The sequence below is a fragment of the Hemicordylus capensis genome, chromosome 1 (assembly GCF_027244095.1).
Source record: "Hemicordylus capensis ecotype Gifberg chromosome 1, rHemCap1.1.pri, whole genome shotgun sequence".
Lineage (NCBI taxonomy): Eukaryota > Metazoa > Chordata > Lepidosauria > Squamata > Cordylidae > Hemicordylus > Hemicordylus capensis.
In genome coordinates this window covers 392522775-392540362 of record NC_069657.1, presented here as the reverse complement: position 1 = coordinate 392540362, position 17588 = coordinate 392522775, and the positions used below count along the sequence as shown (strand labels likewise).

General features: G+C 41.8%; 1 protein-coding gene across 4 annotated transcripts in view; it reads left to right on the top strand.

Moving 5' to 3' along the window:
• HEATR5B (HEAT repeat containing 5B) overlaps nt 1-17588 on the top strand; it is a 100592-nt gene that overhangs the window by 54318 nt on the left and 28686 nt on the right. For all 4 annotated transcript variants that reach the window (XM_053303253.1, XM_053303245.1, XM_053303228.1 and 1 more), the window contains exons 21-26: nt 2113-2282; nt 3842-3986; nt 6702-6941; nt 12718-12969; nt 14619-14800; nt 15445-15513. In XM_053303253.1, the coding sequence (XP_053159228.1) occupies nt 2113-2282; nt 3842-3986; nt 6702-6941; nt 12718-12969; nt 14619-14800; nt 15445-15513 (1058 nt within the window). The remainder of the gene's footprint in view (nt 1-2112; nt 2283-3841; nt 3987-6701; nt 6942-12717; nt 12970-14618; nt 14801-15444; nt 15514-17588) is intronic.

Sequence of the window (17588 nt, the reverse complement as noted above, 5' to 3'; positions counted from 1 at the left end):
ATTGCCAGGAGTCAACACCAACTCAACAACACACTTTACTTTACATTGGAGATAGGAAAGACATATTCTATCTATCAGCCACATAATGAATAAGTAGGGGGAGAGAGAGAGAGGTTTCCATCTTCACTCTAGGAAGAAAGGGACTGACTCATTACAGGAAGTATCTGAGGAGTCAAGGCAGGGGTCATAGAGTAGAGGCAAGCAGGAACAGGTAAGGAGACCCTCACTAACTACCTCTACTCCCAGTGCCCCTAGTGGTCATTAGGATAGTTGGTGCGAAAGATCGATGCACTGGAACTCATCTCCAACACCATGTCCGGACATCATCACAACTGCAAGGTTTATCCCCACTGAAGGGAGGCCAGCCTGCCCCACCTGACCCTGGCCACAAAGCACTGAGTGGTGGGCCCAGCCAGCCTCCGAGTAGGGGCAGATCCCAGCCCTAGGGCTGCAAAACCTGCAAGGGCTGTTCCTTGGCTTCCCACTCGCCTTAATCGGTCCTCCAGTCAAACACCAATATGAGACAACCTACCCCAACCTGCACTCTTCTGCAGAGTGAACAAAACAGCCCAGACAAGGAAACCCTACTAGGAGAATCAGTGAGAAGTAGGCAAAAAAGGCCACCCCCCTCAGCGAATCAAGTGTGACCCAAAAATTCCTACTTGGCCCAAAAAGGCAGCCATATAACCATCAATGAAACGGGATGGGCAGGCGCCTCACCACAGAGCAACTGAAAATAAGTGAAGGGGAGCTGAACGCTTATGCAGCTACTCCCTCGCTCTGATTGGCCGGCGACCATCACTTGCCAGTGGAACAAAATGTCAACTCCCGTGGCCATCCATGGGGCCTGGTGCACAACTCCGCTCCCCGGCTTATTGCAAAGGGCGGCAGTGTGAAGCAGTTTTACACAAGAAATGTGAGTAATTGCTTTTGTATATACGGAGAGACTAGCCAACGCCGCTCAGAGCATCTGTGTGCTCTTTGGGGCCAGCTACCTCTTCTCCCCACCGCCTTCTGCCCCAGTCTCTGGCAGGGCCCAGGCTGCCGGGCCGAGTGCTGCCATCGCGGCTGGGCCTGCTGCCGCTTTGCCTCTGTGGCTGGGCCACTGCAGCAACCAATTCTCCTGGGTATGCCTCAGCCACCCAGTGTCGCCTGCCGGGCTGAGTGCCGCCACCATGGCCGGGCCCACCGCTGCTGCCTCCCCTCTGTGGCCGGGCTGCTGTGGTGACCAATTCTCCTAGGTGCGCCTTAGCCAATCAGGCACCTCCGCCACCCAGCCAATCAGCTGGGCGCCAGGACGCACATTCCAACGCTCACCCAGGAGAATTAAATATATAGATTCTGATAGGTGTTGTCTTATAATGAAGCTGCTTTCAGGTTCATTTCTGACTACTTGGTAGAGGTTGGTGAGAGACATTTGGTTCAGGTCAAGAGACGAGCTGTGAACCTGTGCATAGGGTTACAGTTTTTGTATGCAGTTTAAATTTTGAGAACCCCTTTTAGGGTATGTGGCTGTTTGTTTGTTTGTTTGTTTGTTTGTTTGTTTGTTTGTTTGTTTGTTTAGTGCATTTTTATACCGCCCTAACCCAAGGTCTCAGGGCGGTTCACAACAATTAAAAACAAAACATTAAAATCAATTAAATATTAAAAACAGCTTAAAACAAATCAATAAATAATCCAAAATTTAAAAAGTTAAAAAGCTAAAAGGCCTGGGTAAAAAGATTTTAAAAGACTTTTTAAAAGCTGCTAGAGATGAGGAGACTCTTATTCCCACAGGAAGCGCGTTCCAAAGTCTCGGGGCGACAACAGAGAAGGCCCATCCCTGGGTGGCCACCAGACGACATGAAGGTAGCCACAGACGAGCCTCCCCTGATGTACGCGGTGGATGATGGGGATCATTCAGAAGAATACGCTCTCTTAAGTACCATGGGCCTAAGCTGTTTAGGGCTTTATAGGTTATAACTAGCACTTTGTATTTTGCCCGGAAACTTATTGGCAGCCAGTGCAACTCCTGTAATATAGGAGTTTATACATTTAAATAAATACGACTGTAATTGTGACAAAGATAAAACTGTATAAATGTTACAAAATTTGCTTTGATAATTTTGTTAGGCAATGGAGCCACCATTTCCACCATTCGCTCCTCATGTCTGGTGGGATGTGCAATTACACAAGATCATTCCGACTCTCTTGTTCAGGCAGCTGCCATTTCCTGCCTTCAACAGCTTCACATGTTTGCACCACGCCATGTTAATCTCTCCAGTCTCGTTCCCAGTCTTTGTGTGAGTATAAGACATGTTGCTTCTTTATTCAGTTGGTGCTATAAAATTGTTTCATATCTGGTATTTCAGGAGGGAAAAGCTGGGGGAGTGGGACACATCAGAATGCTCTGGACAGTTATATATTATTAAATTCTTCACCTGACAGCACTGTGACGTTTAGCTATCTTATTGCTTCTGAAGTGTGTCATGGAAAATTCTCCATTCTCTCTGTGTGTGAGAGATTTTGAGCTCTGAGAAATTCTTGTCCTTCAATATCATTAGTAGAATTCCCATCATAGGAACTGGTTCATGACACCAGGATGAATGTGAAAGGGAAGACTACTTGACTTGGAGAAAGTTCCAAAATCAAGATATCAGCCAATCTGCTTTGACAAATATTAATTTTAATTCTTTTAGGAAAACTTCAGGATGATTTGAATATATTTCAAATTCTGCTACAAGTTTATGGATATTTTAGATATTCATAAAGGCTCAGTGTTATATACCTGACCTTTCTTGAAAGTAATTTTAATTTGTGTAGCATGTCAAAATATCAAATCTGTTTTCTTCTCAATTTTTAGTAAACCAGCAACTGAAGAATTACTGTTTTAAGGAGTGTTTTCCCCCTTATGGGAAGAAATGTACTGTTCTGTGTACAACTACCTTTCTGTCAAGGAAAGCTATGAGACTGCTAAATTATCTTGAATATAAAAATATTTAGACGAACATTAGGAAGAAAATGTTTACTATAAAGATCTGAAAGTGCTTGTTTCTGAGAAACATATTTTGGTATGCTATAAACTGTGCCTTTTATTCAAAAACAGCAGCTCTTCATGACTGATCATGTGAACTTCAGCTGCTTCTTTTTCTTCACAAAACTGTCATTCTACTGTCTTTGGCAGCTAACAACATCCAAATCTGTTGTAAGACTTCAAAAGTGTTCAGCACACAACAAATTCAAAAGCTTTGAGTGAAAAAAGATGAAAATGCCAGAAATTAGGAAATACTTGAGTACTTTTGACCATTGATGAAGTAGTGCTTGAATTGATTCATATGACACCATGTTCCATGTGTGATGAACCCTCTGAAAATAGTTTGATTTAAAACTACAACTAAACAACTTTCAATAGGCATTTCTCAGACTGTAAACGTTGGCTGTAATACACACGAAAAGTATCCAGCTTTGGCTGAGGTGTGCCTGTTTTTTAGTAAGGTTAATTTCTGTTATAAAATGTAGCTTCTGTTGAACATCTAGATTCCTGGACTGGGCAAAAGATCAGTTCTGTAAATGAAACAGCATGGTTGAATAAGTCTGAACCGTATAATCCAGTGTTCTCCAGTGCTTATTAGAGTGATATTCTGCTCATGTGCCCCCTTCCATTCTATTTTGACAGGAATTTTAAAATCAACAGGTTTATTTTGCTTCATATGTAAATAACTGCTTTTTGCTTATATACTGATTGCTTTAATGAAATAGGAACTTTAAATTGCCTAGATGATGATGTTCATTAATCAATAATAGCTATGGATTTCTTGAATGACAGCAATTTTGACAGGTTTGTTTATGGCTGTGGCTACAGGTTCACTTATGCAGTTCTCACCTGCTACTTCGACGGGCTGCAGTAGCATGTCTGCGGCAACTTGCTCAGAGAGAAGCGGCGGAAGTATGTGAATATGCCATGAGTTTAGCAAAAAATGCCGGAGATAAAGAAAATAATGGCATGAGTAAGTTTTGTTTGTATACATTCTCTTTTAAAAATCAAACAGAATAGTCAGCACTGTCAACATTGTAGGTGCATTTCCATTGTAGGCGCATTTTTGCATTTACTTCCTTTTTAAACATAAAAGTTGAATCTTGTCTGACTTCATAAAAACAGTCATGGAAATTCTCTTCTTCCAGATGTTGAAGATTTGTGGTGTTAATTTTTTACAATTGTCTTGGTTGGGCTGTGGAAAAGCTCACTACTGAGCACATGCCTTGCATATATGCAGGGCCAAGTTTGATTCTAGAGCCAGTGTGGTATAGTGTTTCGAGTGTTGAGCTAGGACCAGGGAGACCATAGTTCAAATCCCTGTTCAGCCGTGAAGCTGACTGGGTGACTATGGACCAGCATTGTTGTGAGGATAAACATAACCATGTATTTGTGTTGGGGCTTCTTGACTTTAGTTGGCTAAAAATAAAGTAGATGAGGAAAAGAAGACAATTTATCTATTTTTAAAAAGCCAGTTCCCAATTCCTGTCACACTCTAGTGTGACCAAGAAGCAGAACCTAGGATGGGGTTATACAGACAAGGGTAGGTGGGCTTCCTGACTCTGGGATTCTTGGAGGAATAGTGGGATATAAATAAAAATGAGTTAAAACTCTCAGCATTTGAATTAACTTTGTTTCTGTGCAGCAGGACTAGGAAAGAACTGCCCAAGATCTTTGAGAGCTGAGTTCAGGGCCCACTGTAAGATTTGATAGTACAAGGCAGAGGGACCTTTGCTGTGACTCTGCAGAAAGTAGTTTTTTACATCTTCAGTGTATGATGAGTTTTGACTGAATGGCCTGATTCTGCTATCAACTTGCCTATTGACCAACGAGACTTTTTTAGTTGGACCAATTCATGCATATATAGATGTACGTAGCATTTTAACATTATATGAATAGAAAATTGCCTGTCAAAATACTGAACAATTTATTTTATATAAATAGCTTGAGGGAATATTTACCAACTTCGGATGAATAGAAGAGTTTAAAAGATTGCAAGGCAAGGGAATGCAAATGTCACATTGAATTTAGATAGATTTCATGGAAACGATCTAGACCTTGGTCATACTTCAGTGAAGTAAAACCTAAGTACTTGCAGCTTAATTTACCCACAAGCATTCCTTTTCACCCTTGGTATTCCCACTCTTCTTATCCCTTTCCTCCCTTGGTTATTTCCAGTCTGTTGAAATTTAGATCATTAGCCTCATGGATTAGGGACTAGCCTGCCTTTCTTTCTTACATTGATCTGTCACTGTATACTGACCGTATAATATAAAATAATAACTGGGAGTTCTTCGACGTGGTCTCTGTGCTTTATACAAATGGGCTTTGCACCTGCGCAGAGACCTCGTCAGAGCTTTCCAAGCTAGATTCTATTCTTTTGGCGGTAACCCCGCCCGCCTGGTATATATGCGGCTGTGTGGGCTTCGCTCCTCAGTCTTCGTCCGTGAACAGATTGACACCGTTGCAAGCTTCTTTGCTAGAGTCTCACTTTGAGTAAATATCTTTCCTCTTTTATTACCTTTTCAACCCGATTTTGTTTGTATTCTTCCCTTCGTTAGAGTTTTTATTTTACCCTCAGTCTCCCCCCCCACCCTGCCTTGCCCTCTGGGCTTGCCGTTGTTCGCCCCCCGGGCAGCTTATGGCCAAAACTACAAAGTTCAAGCGGTGTGTCCATTGTAGGGCCAAGATCACCTCTACGGTCGGGCACCAACACTGCTTATTTTGCCTCGGAGAAACACACAAGGTGGACTCCTGTACTCATTGCTCTGTTTTCACAAAGCAAGCCAAAAAGAACTGCGCCTCTAGACTAAAATCTTGGCTTTGGGAACAAGTCTTAAAATCTTCGGACACAGCAAAGTCTAGCTCTCTGGTCTCCGCTACGAACATGCAGGCAGCAGCTAGCGGTTCTCCTCCCGCTCAGGGCTCACAGCCCGTTTCTTCCCCTTCTGGGCTTGCTGTCCCGACACCCGAGACTAACTTACCGGTCGATCCCGTGGCTCAGGCTTCGACCTCAAACCTGGGGGACTCCTCGATACCGTCAAAATCGGTACCTGATTCGAAGGTTCAGACGATGAAACTTGTGAAAAAGAAAAAGAGAAAGAAGAATCGGCGTGAACGGGACTCCAAACGGCCTCCCAAAAGAAGCCCCACTCTCCCCCGCACCCTCTTCCCAGGAAGAAACAAAAGGGACTCATAACCGAAGTCACCAATACCGACCGCCATGTCTGTCTGTCTATCTATCTATCTATCTATCTATCTATCTATCTATCTATCTATCTATCTATCTATCTATTTCCAATTCACAGCACACAGCTGATCTATCCCTGTATTGAGATCATTGTAATGCACTTGACCATAGAGTAGCATCCTTAGATTTAGTTCAAGATAAATTCTTTTTAAGTCCAAAACTGTTGACAGATCTATGCTACTATCAATTGCTAAAAAATTTTTTGTGGATGCCTATATTTGACATGTATAGTTTCCTCCTCTCAGTTTCTAAGTCTATTAAATGTTACTTTTACTGCTTCAGGTTATGTAAAACAAGCTGAATTACTGCCATTGTGTTACAATTATTTTAATTATATAGTTTAATGACAATTATCTTATACTTATTAGAGAGATCTTAGATACTGCGCTATTATTACTTGTTGCTTCTGTATAAATGTCTTTGCCCCTCTTTTTGCAGATATTAATCCTTTTGCTCCAGGACTTGGCTCCCGGAGGGATACTCATGGCCGCCATCAAGGCATTAACATTACAGAGACTGGACTTGAGGGAGTCCTTTTTGGAATGCTAGATCGGGAGACTGATAGAAAGTTGTGTTCTGATATTCATGATACCTTGGGACATATGCTTTCATCTCTGGCAGTGGAAAAACTTTCTCACTGGTTAATGTTGTGTAAAGATGTCCTTGCAGCATCCAGTGGTAAGTATCTGAAAATGGCCATGTACATTACCTGCAGCTATTAATAAATAATAATAAATAAATAAATAAATAAATAAATGTTGAAATTAGCTAGCTAATTGACTCTTATCCTGCCTGTGGAAGCCCTTTAGTTAGAAGTCCTTTTCTTTTAGTTTACACACTGCTCTTTCTTGAAGCTCAGGATGAATGATATCCTATTTTCTAAAATATTAAAATGTGAACTATGATACAATAAAGTAATCTCCTTACTGCTTAACCTCAGATAACAAATGTAAGCCCAATTTAATATGATCTGGAAGATGCTTGGGCTTTGGCTGAAACTTTTGGAAAGGAAATTCTTCAATTGTGCCCTTATCACAAATAATATGTTATGAGAGTGCTTAATATGTATTTATTATAAATACCTATACCCTACACTTCCATTTATATTAAAATAATGTTCAAGGTGGTTTATAAATATTAAAACATAGCACAATATGATTTTTAAGAAGAAAAAGAAAACAACAACATCTAAAGAGCAGTTCAGCAGCAACTTAAAATATCACTTAAAGCAGCAGATATAGCACATCAGACAGGCTGAAAGCCTGCTAGAATAAGCATTTGTCCATGGTGTTTAAACATTGACTGAGAAGGGGCAAGATGAGCCTCCCTAGAGAAGCAGTTCTGAAGACTGAGTACAACCACAAAGGCCTTATCCTGCATCCCAGGTAGATGAGCTTTAGATATTGGTGGAAGGCAGAGAAGGGCCTTTCCAACAGATCTTAGCATGAGGGCTGTTGGTTTGTTTGTTTGTTATATGTGTATATCACCTCCAACTTACATCTCTGTGTGATTTACATCATAAAACAAATTAAGACAAAAATTAAAACATTATTTATTTTTATTTATTTAACACATTTGTGTACCGCCCGTCGTCTTATAGGACAAGGCGTATCCTTCAGGTATCCTGATCACAGGTCATTTGGGGTTTTAAAGGTGAAAAACAGTGCTTTGAATTGTGCTCAGCAATAGACTGAGAACCAATGCTTCTTGTAGCAGGGGAGTTGCATGATCCTCATATCCTGTTCCCAGGGGCGTTGCTTCAGTGGAGACAGGGGCACAAGTGCCCAGGGGCCATGGGTTTCTGGGGGCTGTCAGCCAACTCTCCTGGCCCCCTCTCCTGGGTACTCAGCCTCAACTCATGTCAGTGACTCTCTCCAGCAACCATGCCAGCTTGGTGAGTCAGGGCTGCCCCAATGCCAGTGAGGTGGTCCCTTTTAAGGCATGCCTCGCTGTCATTGGGGCAGTCCTGCCTCACCAAGCCACCACAGTGATATTGTCAGGCTGCGTCAGCTCGACTGGAGAGTGGCACAGATTTGAGGGGTCCCAAGAAATAGGCACTACCTGTTGCTTGCTGGGGGGGGGGGTAGGGGGGCAGGGGCACCTTCTACTCCTGTCCCAGGGCTCACTCCAACCTTGTTATGCCACTGACTGTTCTCATCAGCAGCCTGGCTGCTGCATTCATCTTGGGTATTGTGATAAGACATAAAAAAAGAAAACAGTTCTACACCTTGTTGACCCTGTGTTTTTTGTTCTAACTCCTTTATCATTTGCAACCTATTCTAATTGAAACCTTTTTTATGGAACCTAGATCTCATTTAATCCAGTGGAAGCCTAATCCTCTTGGAATTATGTATTGTTGGAAACAACTACTTTTCCAGAGTTAGAGAGGTCCACTTATAAAGTTTTTCTAGGTGTTTCTTTTAGGTAACAGTATCAGTAGTCTTCAGTCATGGAGTGATTTGCAAACTCACTGCCATAAAGTTTTATAGGTTATTTATGAGGTGCTAAAACTGTCTTCTGAGGGTTATTTATGAGGTACTAATATGCAAATAAAACCTCTGCAATATTGGTCTGATGATTCCAGTTTCTTCTAGGAACATTTGTAATAGAAGTTTCTCCTTGGAGCTAGAGTGTGAATCAGGCTATTGACTTTTCCTGAATTTTATCATCTTATGTAAGACAGTGCTGTGGAATTGTACTAGACTCCTAGCAAAGGTTTTCTGTTTTCTTTTCTGAATATACTGCCCTGCCAACATTTATCATGGTGGATTGTGTGTGTGAGGGGGTGAGATTCCATATATTCATTTTAAAAGGTGTTTATGCATTCATTTCTTACCATATCTCTTTAGAGGTCAGTACATTCATGTTTGCTGCTAAACACCAAGATGCTTCAGATTGTTAAAAGGGTGGTGGTTGAGTAAGTCAGCCACATTCCTTGTCTTGCATTCTTTCTTTCATGTGGGCTTGCCTCAGTGCAAGAATGCCAGGTTTGTTATGTTAGTATTACAACATAACTTATTTCTGTCTTGGACAAGGTTTATTTATTTTTTTATGTTCTCAGTTGCTCTCACTGCTTTCATTTGTAACTGAGACATAGGTACTGAGGTCTTAACCCTCATCCAGATTTTGGGGTGGATTTCCACCCCCACCTGCATAAAAGTGTATAAACAAGCAAACTACTGCACTCCCAGCTGTGCTCTTGTTGTCAAACTCTTGCCTGCACTCTGGTACATGATATATCCACGAGTATGGCTCCTCCCCATTTATATTTATGTTATTAATTATGTTATTAATAAAAATATGACACAGAGTAGAAAACTACTCCAAAACAAATGGGCTTTCTATGGTGGGGTGGTTTCTAACCCAATCCCATGTTAAGTCAATTGGGAGAAAAAACACCCCAGAAATGAATGGAATCCCTATGTTGGAGGTGGTTTCTATCCCATTCCTGTGTTCAGTCTAATGGGAGGAGAAAAATAAGAAAACCCAGAAATGAATGGACTTCCTATGGTGGAGTGGCTTCTAACCCATGCCAATTTTAAGTTCTTTGGGATGGGGAAGAGGACACACTGTTTTGGGGTTTTTTTTTACATTTCAGTTTTGTTTCCCTTGATGATGAAAGTTTTTCAAAACTAGTCGGGTTAGGGCAGATGAGATCAATCCCTCCCACAATGTCAGTGTGGTGTAGTGGTTAGAATGATGGACTAGAACTGGGAAGACCCGAGTCATCCCGAGTCAAATCCCCATTCAGCCATGATACTTGCTGGGTGACTCTGGGCACTCCTCTCTCAGCCTGACCTACTTCACAGGGTTGTTGTGAGGAGAAACTTAAGTATGTAGTACACTGCTCTGAGCACCTTGGAGGAAAAACAGGATATAAAATGTAAACATTTTTTAAAAATTAAAACATAATAATGTCAGATCAAGTGTTTGGAACAAGTAAAGCATTTGGAAGCATTTGACCTTGCAAAAGCACAGATTTTAGCCAGCAGAACAAAGCCAAAAGGATCACAACAGTAGCAACCACAACAACATGTCAGCTTCAGTAAGTCTGGCATCAGTGGATCAACCATCTCTGGACTTCTCCCATTTCTCCTAGTGGGATACAGCCCAGAAAAGCAGAGGTGGGTGGGTGAGAGCTTGGTTCTAGGAGGAGAGAGCAAGTAGATGTAGGGATTGAATGTGTGGCTACTAAACCTCACTCACCTGCCAGTGATGGTACCAAGATAATGGGTTCCATGAGAAACAGAAATGACAAAAGGTGGTCTAAAAGCAGTCTATCACTTTTCCACTGCACAATGGTGAGGTGGAGGCCAAACCAAGAGTAGTTTAGTCCAGCAGGAGGAGGCTATGAGTGAAGCAACTCCCTCCCCTGCAGTCAGTGTGTGAGAGTGTGTGTGAGAGAGAGGGGGGAGGGGGAGCACAAGGGTGAGGAGGGGAGAGAGCACACGGGGGAGAGAATGAACACACGCCACCATGATCCCTGAGGGAGGAATCCAAATACTGCCTGAAGGTTCTGGAGAGCCAATGCCAGTCAGAGTAGACAGTGCTGCTCTAGATGGACCAGCGGTCTGATTCAATAGGCAGCAGCTTCCTATGTTGTGCTAGAAGCACCTTGACCTAACAGAACTGAAAGCATATCTTGGCCTGCTAGTCCTGGCTGGTGTGTTTCACACTGCTGCAGGACTGTGTGCAGTACATTTGGGGTCCTGCTATTTCTGTGTCTTGATGCAGCTGAGATTATTTGAGGACATCACAAGTAATTTAAGGTTTGATTACAAAGCCACATGGCAGGCAAGAGGACTGATTGCAAGGAATCTTGACCTCGTTTGTTCAGGAACTGCAGCACATCTACATTCCTGGGTCTGCCTAGCAGTTGATGAGCAGCTGTTTGGTTTCCAAGGTGCTGTCCCTTCTGGCAGCACATGCCAAGCAAGCCAAAGAAGTATGGTTTGGAAATATGGTGGTGCTGTGATGCAAAAACATCCTACCCATTGATGGAATGTTTACCTTGGGAACCAAGCTGAATGACTGCAACAAAAGTTGCACAGCAGTGTGTACAGCCATGGAACAACTCTTGAAGCTGCTTCAGGTGAATCGCCCCTCTACATGCACTCCAAAACCTGTTGACATGCATTTAGAGGGGTGATTCAGATTAGCATCCCTCTCGCATGGTTAAAGGATGTGCCAAGAGCACATTGGTTCATCCACCAGTGACATCAGGGCAGGTGCATTCTTGCCACAGACCTGATGTTCTCGCATGTGCAGGGAAATGTTCATCTGGACCTGTCCTCAGAGAAGTGTGGTGAGGGATAACTTTTCCCCAAGTGTATAGCTGGCAGAGGCTCTCCTGAGCAAGCGATTGACCTTTGTAGGCACTATGAGACACAACTAGCCAGACATACCCCAGAGATGCAACCACATTCACAAAGAGAAGCACTGTCATCTGTGTTTGGCTTGGATGGGCAGAAAACATTGGTATTGTGTGTACCCAGGAAGTTTGTGCCCACGACAGCTGACAAGAAACCAAGCAAAAGATGTAATGATTATGGGTGACTGGCCTGTAGAATGCACTTGACCAGTTCCCAGATTGCCTTTAAGTTAGTCACAGAGTGTCCTTTCAGCTGAAATGCTGAAAACTGAGATGTTGAAGTATGGCTCCTCATTAGTGTGGGGTTTGAAATGTTCATTTTCCTTTGCTAACAGCTCACATACTCAGCAAGTCGTGCATCTACACAGAATGCCATGGTTGGAATGTGGTGGTCACCGGTGCTTTCCCCTGCAGTGAAATGTTAAATCATTGTGGATTCTCTGGCCTGAAAAATCTGGGTGGCATCCAATGTAACTACTCAGGAGTAGGAAGGCCTGCTTATGTGTAAAAAATCATGACTTCAGATGAGGGTTAAGTAACAATATTTGGCAAATAATCTTCGTAAAGATCTTCCCATTCATGTTTTGAAATTGATTTTTTTGCGCTACTTAATAAAAACCTGTTTTACTAATATTGTTTTAGCAACATTATGTATACTTTTCTAAACAACCTGGCTGTTTTATTGGAAAGCTACTCAAGCATATTGTCAAACTGGTACACATTCATGTACAGCATGTTTCCTTATAAAACTTCCGATTTGTTAAGATCGTCAACAGAGTCACCCCTGCTAACTAAGCAAAGAGGCATCTTTCAAAGTGGTGATTCTCTTATATTTAGCAGAGAGAGAGAGCAACTGGCCCTATCCAACCCCAGTACAGCATTCCTTCAGTGGTTGTTGCTGGTATCTGCCTTATGTTTCTATTTAGACTGTGAGCCCTTTGGGGACAGGGGACCAACTTCTTGATGTATTATTTATTTTTCTATGTAAACTGCTTTGAGAACTTTGGTTGATGAGCGGTATGTAAATAAACCAATGAGGTTTAGAAATGTTTTAGATAAATAAATAGCTCCCTTGTGTTTCAGACATGAGCACTACAGCTCCCTTAGGAGGCGAAAAGGATGAAGAATCAGAGAAGAAAGATGAAATGGATGATGATATCATGTTTACGACACTGGGTGAAGAAGATAAATCAAAGCCTTCTGTAGCTCCTCGGTGGGCTACACGAGTATTTGCTGCTGATTGCCTGTGTCGGATCATCATGCTTTGTGAAAATGCAAACAAAGCCCACTTTGACATAGCTCTGGCCCGTTCTGCCAAGCTTAGAAATCCTACAAGTAAGAGAGGCTGTCTTTCTGTCTATCTTTTTTCTTTTCTTCTTCTTCTTCTTCTTCTCCTTCTTCTTCTTCTCTTTCTTCTTTTTCTTCTTCTTCTTCTTCTTGGTCTTTATTGCTTTCTAGCATAGCAGCTTAGGAATAATTTTAATGAGCGTTTATTTCGTTGTCCTTTTTGCCTTGTCCCAAGAATAAGATATCTAAGCCCCTTATCTCAGTTTATCCTCACAAATATTTGCTGGCGTGGTTTAGGTTGAGAGGTTTAAGACTGCCTAATAAGGCTGCCCAATGAGCCTCCTATCTGAGCAGGGATTTAATGATAAGTGTGTGTTGGTCATCTGCACTTAGGTTTCAGATGGCTTTTTGGTGCACACTTGCTCTTTTACAGCCATACCTTCTGTCCTTTGATTGGAATTCTGATATTTCTGTTATCAAAGATTGAACTTGAAGCCACCTGCAGTCTGCAACTAAGATTGCTTTGAGCGATAATTAGCCTGCAAAAAACTGTTGAACTCTTTCATAGTAATATGGGAATAAAAGGAGTTTTTCAGTTATGTTTTGTAACCTAAAAACTAGACTACTGTAATGAGCTCCCCTTGTAAACATCTGGAGGTTTCAGTTGGTATAAATCCCAACAGCTTGCCTCCCTTCTGAGATATGTCGTCCTCTTGTATTATTTATCTCTGCAGCTGTATTGGATGAACACAGTTGAATTCCTGGTGTATCAGTGGCTGTTAATTGTGATAGCTGATTGGAGCCTCTGAGTTCAGAGGCAGTATGCCACTGAATACCAGTCCTTGTAGGGTGTAGGCTTTTGGCTTCAGGGACTTCTTAGAAGCTTCTGCCTAGCCACTGTTGGAAACAGATTGAAGTTCCAGATTTCTGTTCTCACATGTTTGGACAAAATGTATAGCTTGAAAGCATTCACAAATATTTAGGTGATGCTCTTACAAAGCAAGATAAGAGCTTTGTAACAGTTTTCCATTCCCCCCCAATGAAAATGACATTAGATGTGTTTTTATGACTGCATTTTAAGATGGGGCAATCTATTGAGTTATTATGCTGATACGGTCTCTTGAAACTCAGCAAATTATCTGCAAGAATCCAATGTAAATTGAATAAATTCAGCTCAGATTTTTAAAAAAGTGTTACAGACAGCAAAGTCCTTGCAGAAGGTTTTGCAGAAAATCTGTTGACATGTAACTGTTCTAATTCTTTTCTCCTCTTTGCACTTTTTTCAATAGATCTGTTTTATTATCTGAATTAAGCTTTTGTTTCCAAACTGTGGGTGAATTACTCTTTTAATCCAAAATAACCAATGGCTGAATCGTAGCAGTGATCACATGCTTCACAGTGAACAACAGGCATTGCGGGCTTGCAAATTACAGTTTAGATGTTCTGTGAATCTGAGCAAAACTCCATTTCATTTCCTAAAAGCAATCCTTTTATTTCCTTTTTGTCCTTAAGGAGAATAGTTCACAAGAGCTCTTGTCCTTAAAACAGCACTTTTGCTCAGTTTTTGTAATTTGCTTTATATCAAATGTGAATATTCTGATGTGAGTGAAAAACATGGGTGTGTGTTGGGGGAGGGTAGGCATAGAATCACAGTTGATTTTTGAAATAACAAGTGCTTTTCTTGCTTCTATTTTTAGATGACCTTCTAGTGCTTCACCTTTCTGATCTTATCCGCATGGCATTTATGGCTGCAACTGACCACAGCAACCAACTTCGAATGGCAGGTCTCCAAGCATTAGAAGACATTATAAAGAAATTTGCTGCAGTTCCAGAACCAGAGTTTCCAGGCCATGTAATTCTAGAGCAATATCAAGCTAATGTAAGCTGATCTTTATTTATGCCAGTTTAAAACCCATTGTGGGGGGAAATGCCCCTCAGTTCATTGTTGTCTTGCCTATATAAGATATCTGATTCCCATGAATAGATCCTGTTGGCACAAAAGCTCTGTATTGTTCATGCAGCACTCTCGCATCTTTTTGCTGGTTCATTTACATGTGAGGCTTTACTGGAAGATCAACTCTTTCTCCCTAGAACATCAGATCTGTGTTTTCTCCAATTGTGCTAATGCTATTTACCTCACAGCAACAGTTCCTTCTCCTTCAATCTTCTCAGCTTGCCAAGCCACACCTGAAAGGTTCTGGAGGTTGGAGTAGCCAAGGCCGATGTGCTCCAGCTATTGGCTCACTTCTCCATGATTAATAGAATTGCACAATCTGTATTGCTAGCAGTTGCAATTTCTAAATGAAACCTGATTAACAAAGTAGGAGCTCTTCATAGATATGTTGCTTCTAAAATCAGATATCCTTTCTCAGTTAAAAAAAAGAGAGAGACTAATAATCTGAACAACATTTACATATGTCATGTATACTAGCTACAAAGCTTAATTATTACACAGTGTCTGAATTTTCCTTTCAAGAGCTTGGTTATGAGGAATGGTTTTTCACATTTGTCTTTCTTACATAGGTTGGAGCTGCTTTGAGACCAGCTTTCTCTCAGGATACTCCTTCAGACATAACAGCAAAAGCTTGCCAGGTACAAAGAGAAATATTTTAACTTGAATAAGGGCAAAGTCTTCTAGTTTAGGATATTGTATAATGTGGTGATGTGCATTAGGATTATCCTAAAAATATATAAGGTTGGATAATAAGTTCTTTCTGTGGAGGGAGGGATGCATGTGTTCATTGAATACAATTTTTCTTTGGACAGCCATCTCCTGTTGAATGAAGATGTTGTTTACTGGCTCTTTAAGAGTGGAGTGTGCTCAAAGCTTTTTGTGGTTGATTGATAAGAATGTGAAGGAGGTTCACAGTGTGGCAGGAGGTTGCTTAGGGCATGGGTTGCCACTAGAGGTGTGCACGGAACCGCCAACTGCGGTCTGGCACTGGGGTGGGGAGTAGCTTTAAGAGCGATGGGGGGGTTTACTTACCCATCCCGCTGCTTTCCCGCTCTGGCGCCGTAATTGCAAGAGTAATTGGGGCGGCAGGATCCCTCCTTGCCGCCCCTTCCCCGCTGTTACTGTAAAAAAAACTCCCGGTAGTCCTTTGCGCATGCGCACGTCACAGAGACATGAAGGACGCAAAGGATTACTGGGAGTTTTTTTACAGTAACAGCGGGGAAGGGGCGGCAGGGAGGTATCTTGCTGCCCCAATTACTCTTGCGATTACGGTGCCAGAGCGGGAAAGCGGCGGGAGGGGTAAGTAAACCCTCCCGCCGCTCTTAAAGCTATCCGCTCCACCCGAACCGCCCAGGTCCGGACTGGTCCGAACGATCCGGAGGCCTTTACAATGGTCTCCAGACCGGTCCAGGCCCATCCCTAGTTGCCGCTGAATCACAGAATTTGTTCTCTAGCCAGATGGGGTTTGTGATATCTATGCCTCTGCCTCTCTAACCCTATATTTGCATTTTATGAATTTCCTGGTGAGATCTTTTACAGTCCCTGCAGAAGAAAGCAGTCTTGAAGCATGCAAGGATCATATAGCTCATTGCCTTATCAAGAGCATAAGAAATGTAGTCCTAGAATTGGCAGTGGCTTGCCCTTCCCTTAATTGCTCCTTTGTGCTGATTTGTTGTTGTTGTTTACACAATCAGACAGGTGTTATTGACTGGTTTGTTTTATACAGACATCGAGTCCTTCCTAAGGACCTGGGATGACTGGATTTTATTATCAGTGTTGTTGCTGTTATTATAGATATCGTTGTAGAATATAGGCTGTTCCCAGTAAAGTTGCTTTTTGTAATTGGCTGATGGTGATTTCTGTGGCCTCTGTGGTGTTGAGGTGCTCTTCAAATTGTTTTGGAATTGCACCAATTACCACTGGGATTATTTTGGTCTTTTTCTGCCGCAGCCTTTCAATTTCAATTTGTAGATCTTTGTATTTTGTGATTTTTTTTCTATTTCTTTTTCTTCTATTCTGCTATCCCCTGGTATTGCTATGTCAATTATTTTAATTTGTTTTTCTTTCTTCTCGACTAGAGTTATATCTGGTATATTGTGTGGCAGATGTTTGTCTGTTTGTAGTCGGAAGTCCCATAATATTTTTACATCTTCATTTTCTACAACTTTTTCAATTTTATGGTCCCACCAATTCTTGGCTACAGGTAGCTTGTATTTTTTGCAGATGTTCCAGTGTACCATCCCTGCTACCTTGTCATGCCTTTGTTTGTAGTCAGTCTGTGCAATCTTTTTACAACAACTGATTAGGTGGTTCACTGTTTCATCTGCTTCTTTACAAAGGCGGCACTTGCTGTTTGTTGTTGACTTTTCAACTTTTGCTCTTATTGCATTTGTTCTTAGTGCCTGTTCTTGTGCAGCCAGTATTAAACCTTCTGTTTCTTTCTTCAAGTTGTTGATAATAATAATAATAATAATAATAATTATTATTATTATTATTATTATTATTATGTACATTTTATATCCTGCTTTTCCTCCAAGGAGGCCAGAGCAGTGTTCTTTAAGTTTCTCCGTACAACACCCCTGTGAAGTAGGTTAGGCTGAGAGAGAAGTGACTGGCCCAGAGTCACCCAGCAAGTATCATGGCTGAATGGGGATTTGAACTCGGGTCTCCCTGGTCCTAGTCCAGCACTCTAACCACTACACCACGCTGATTC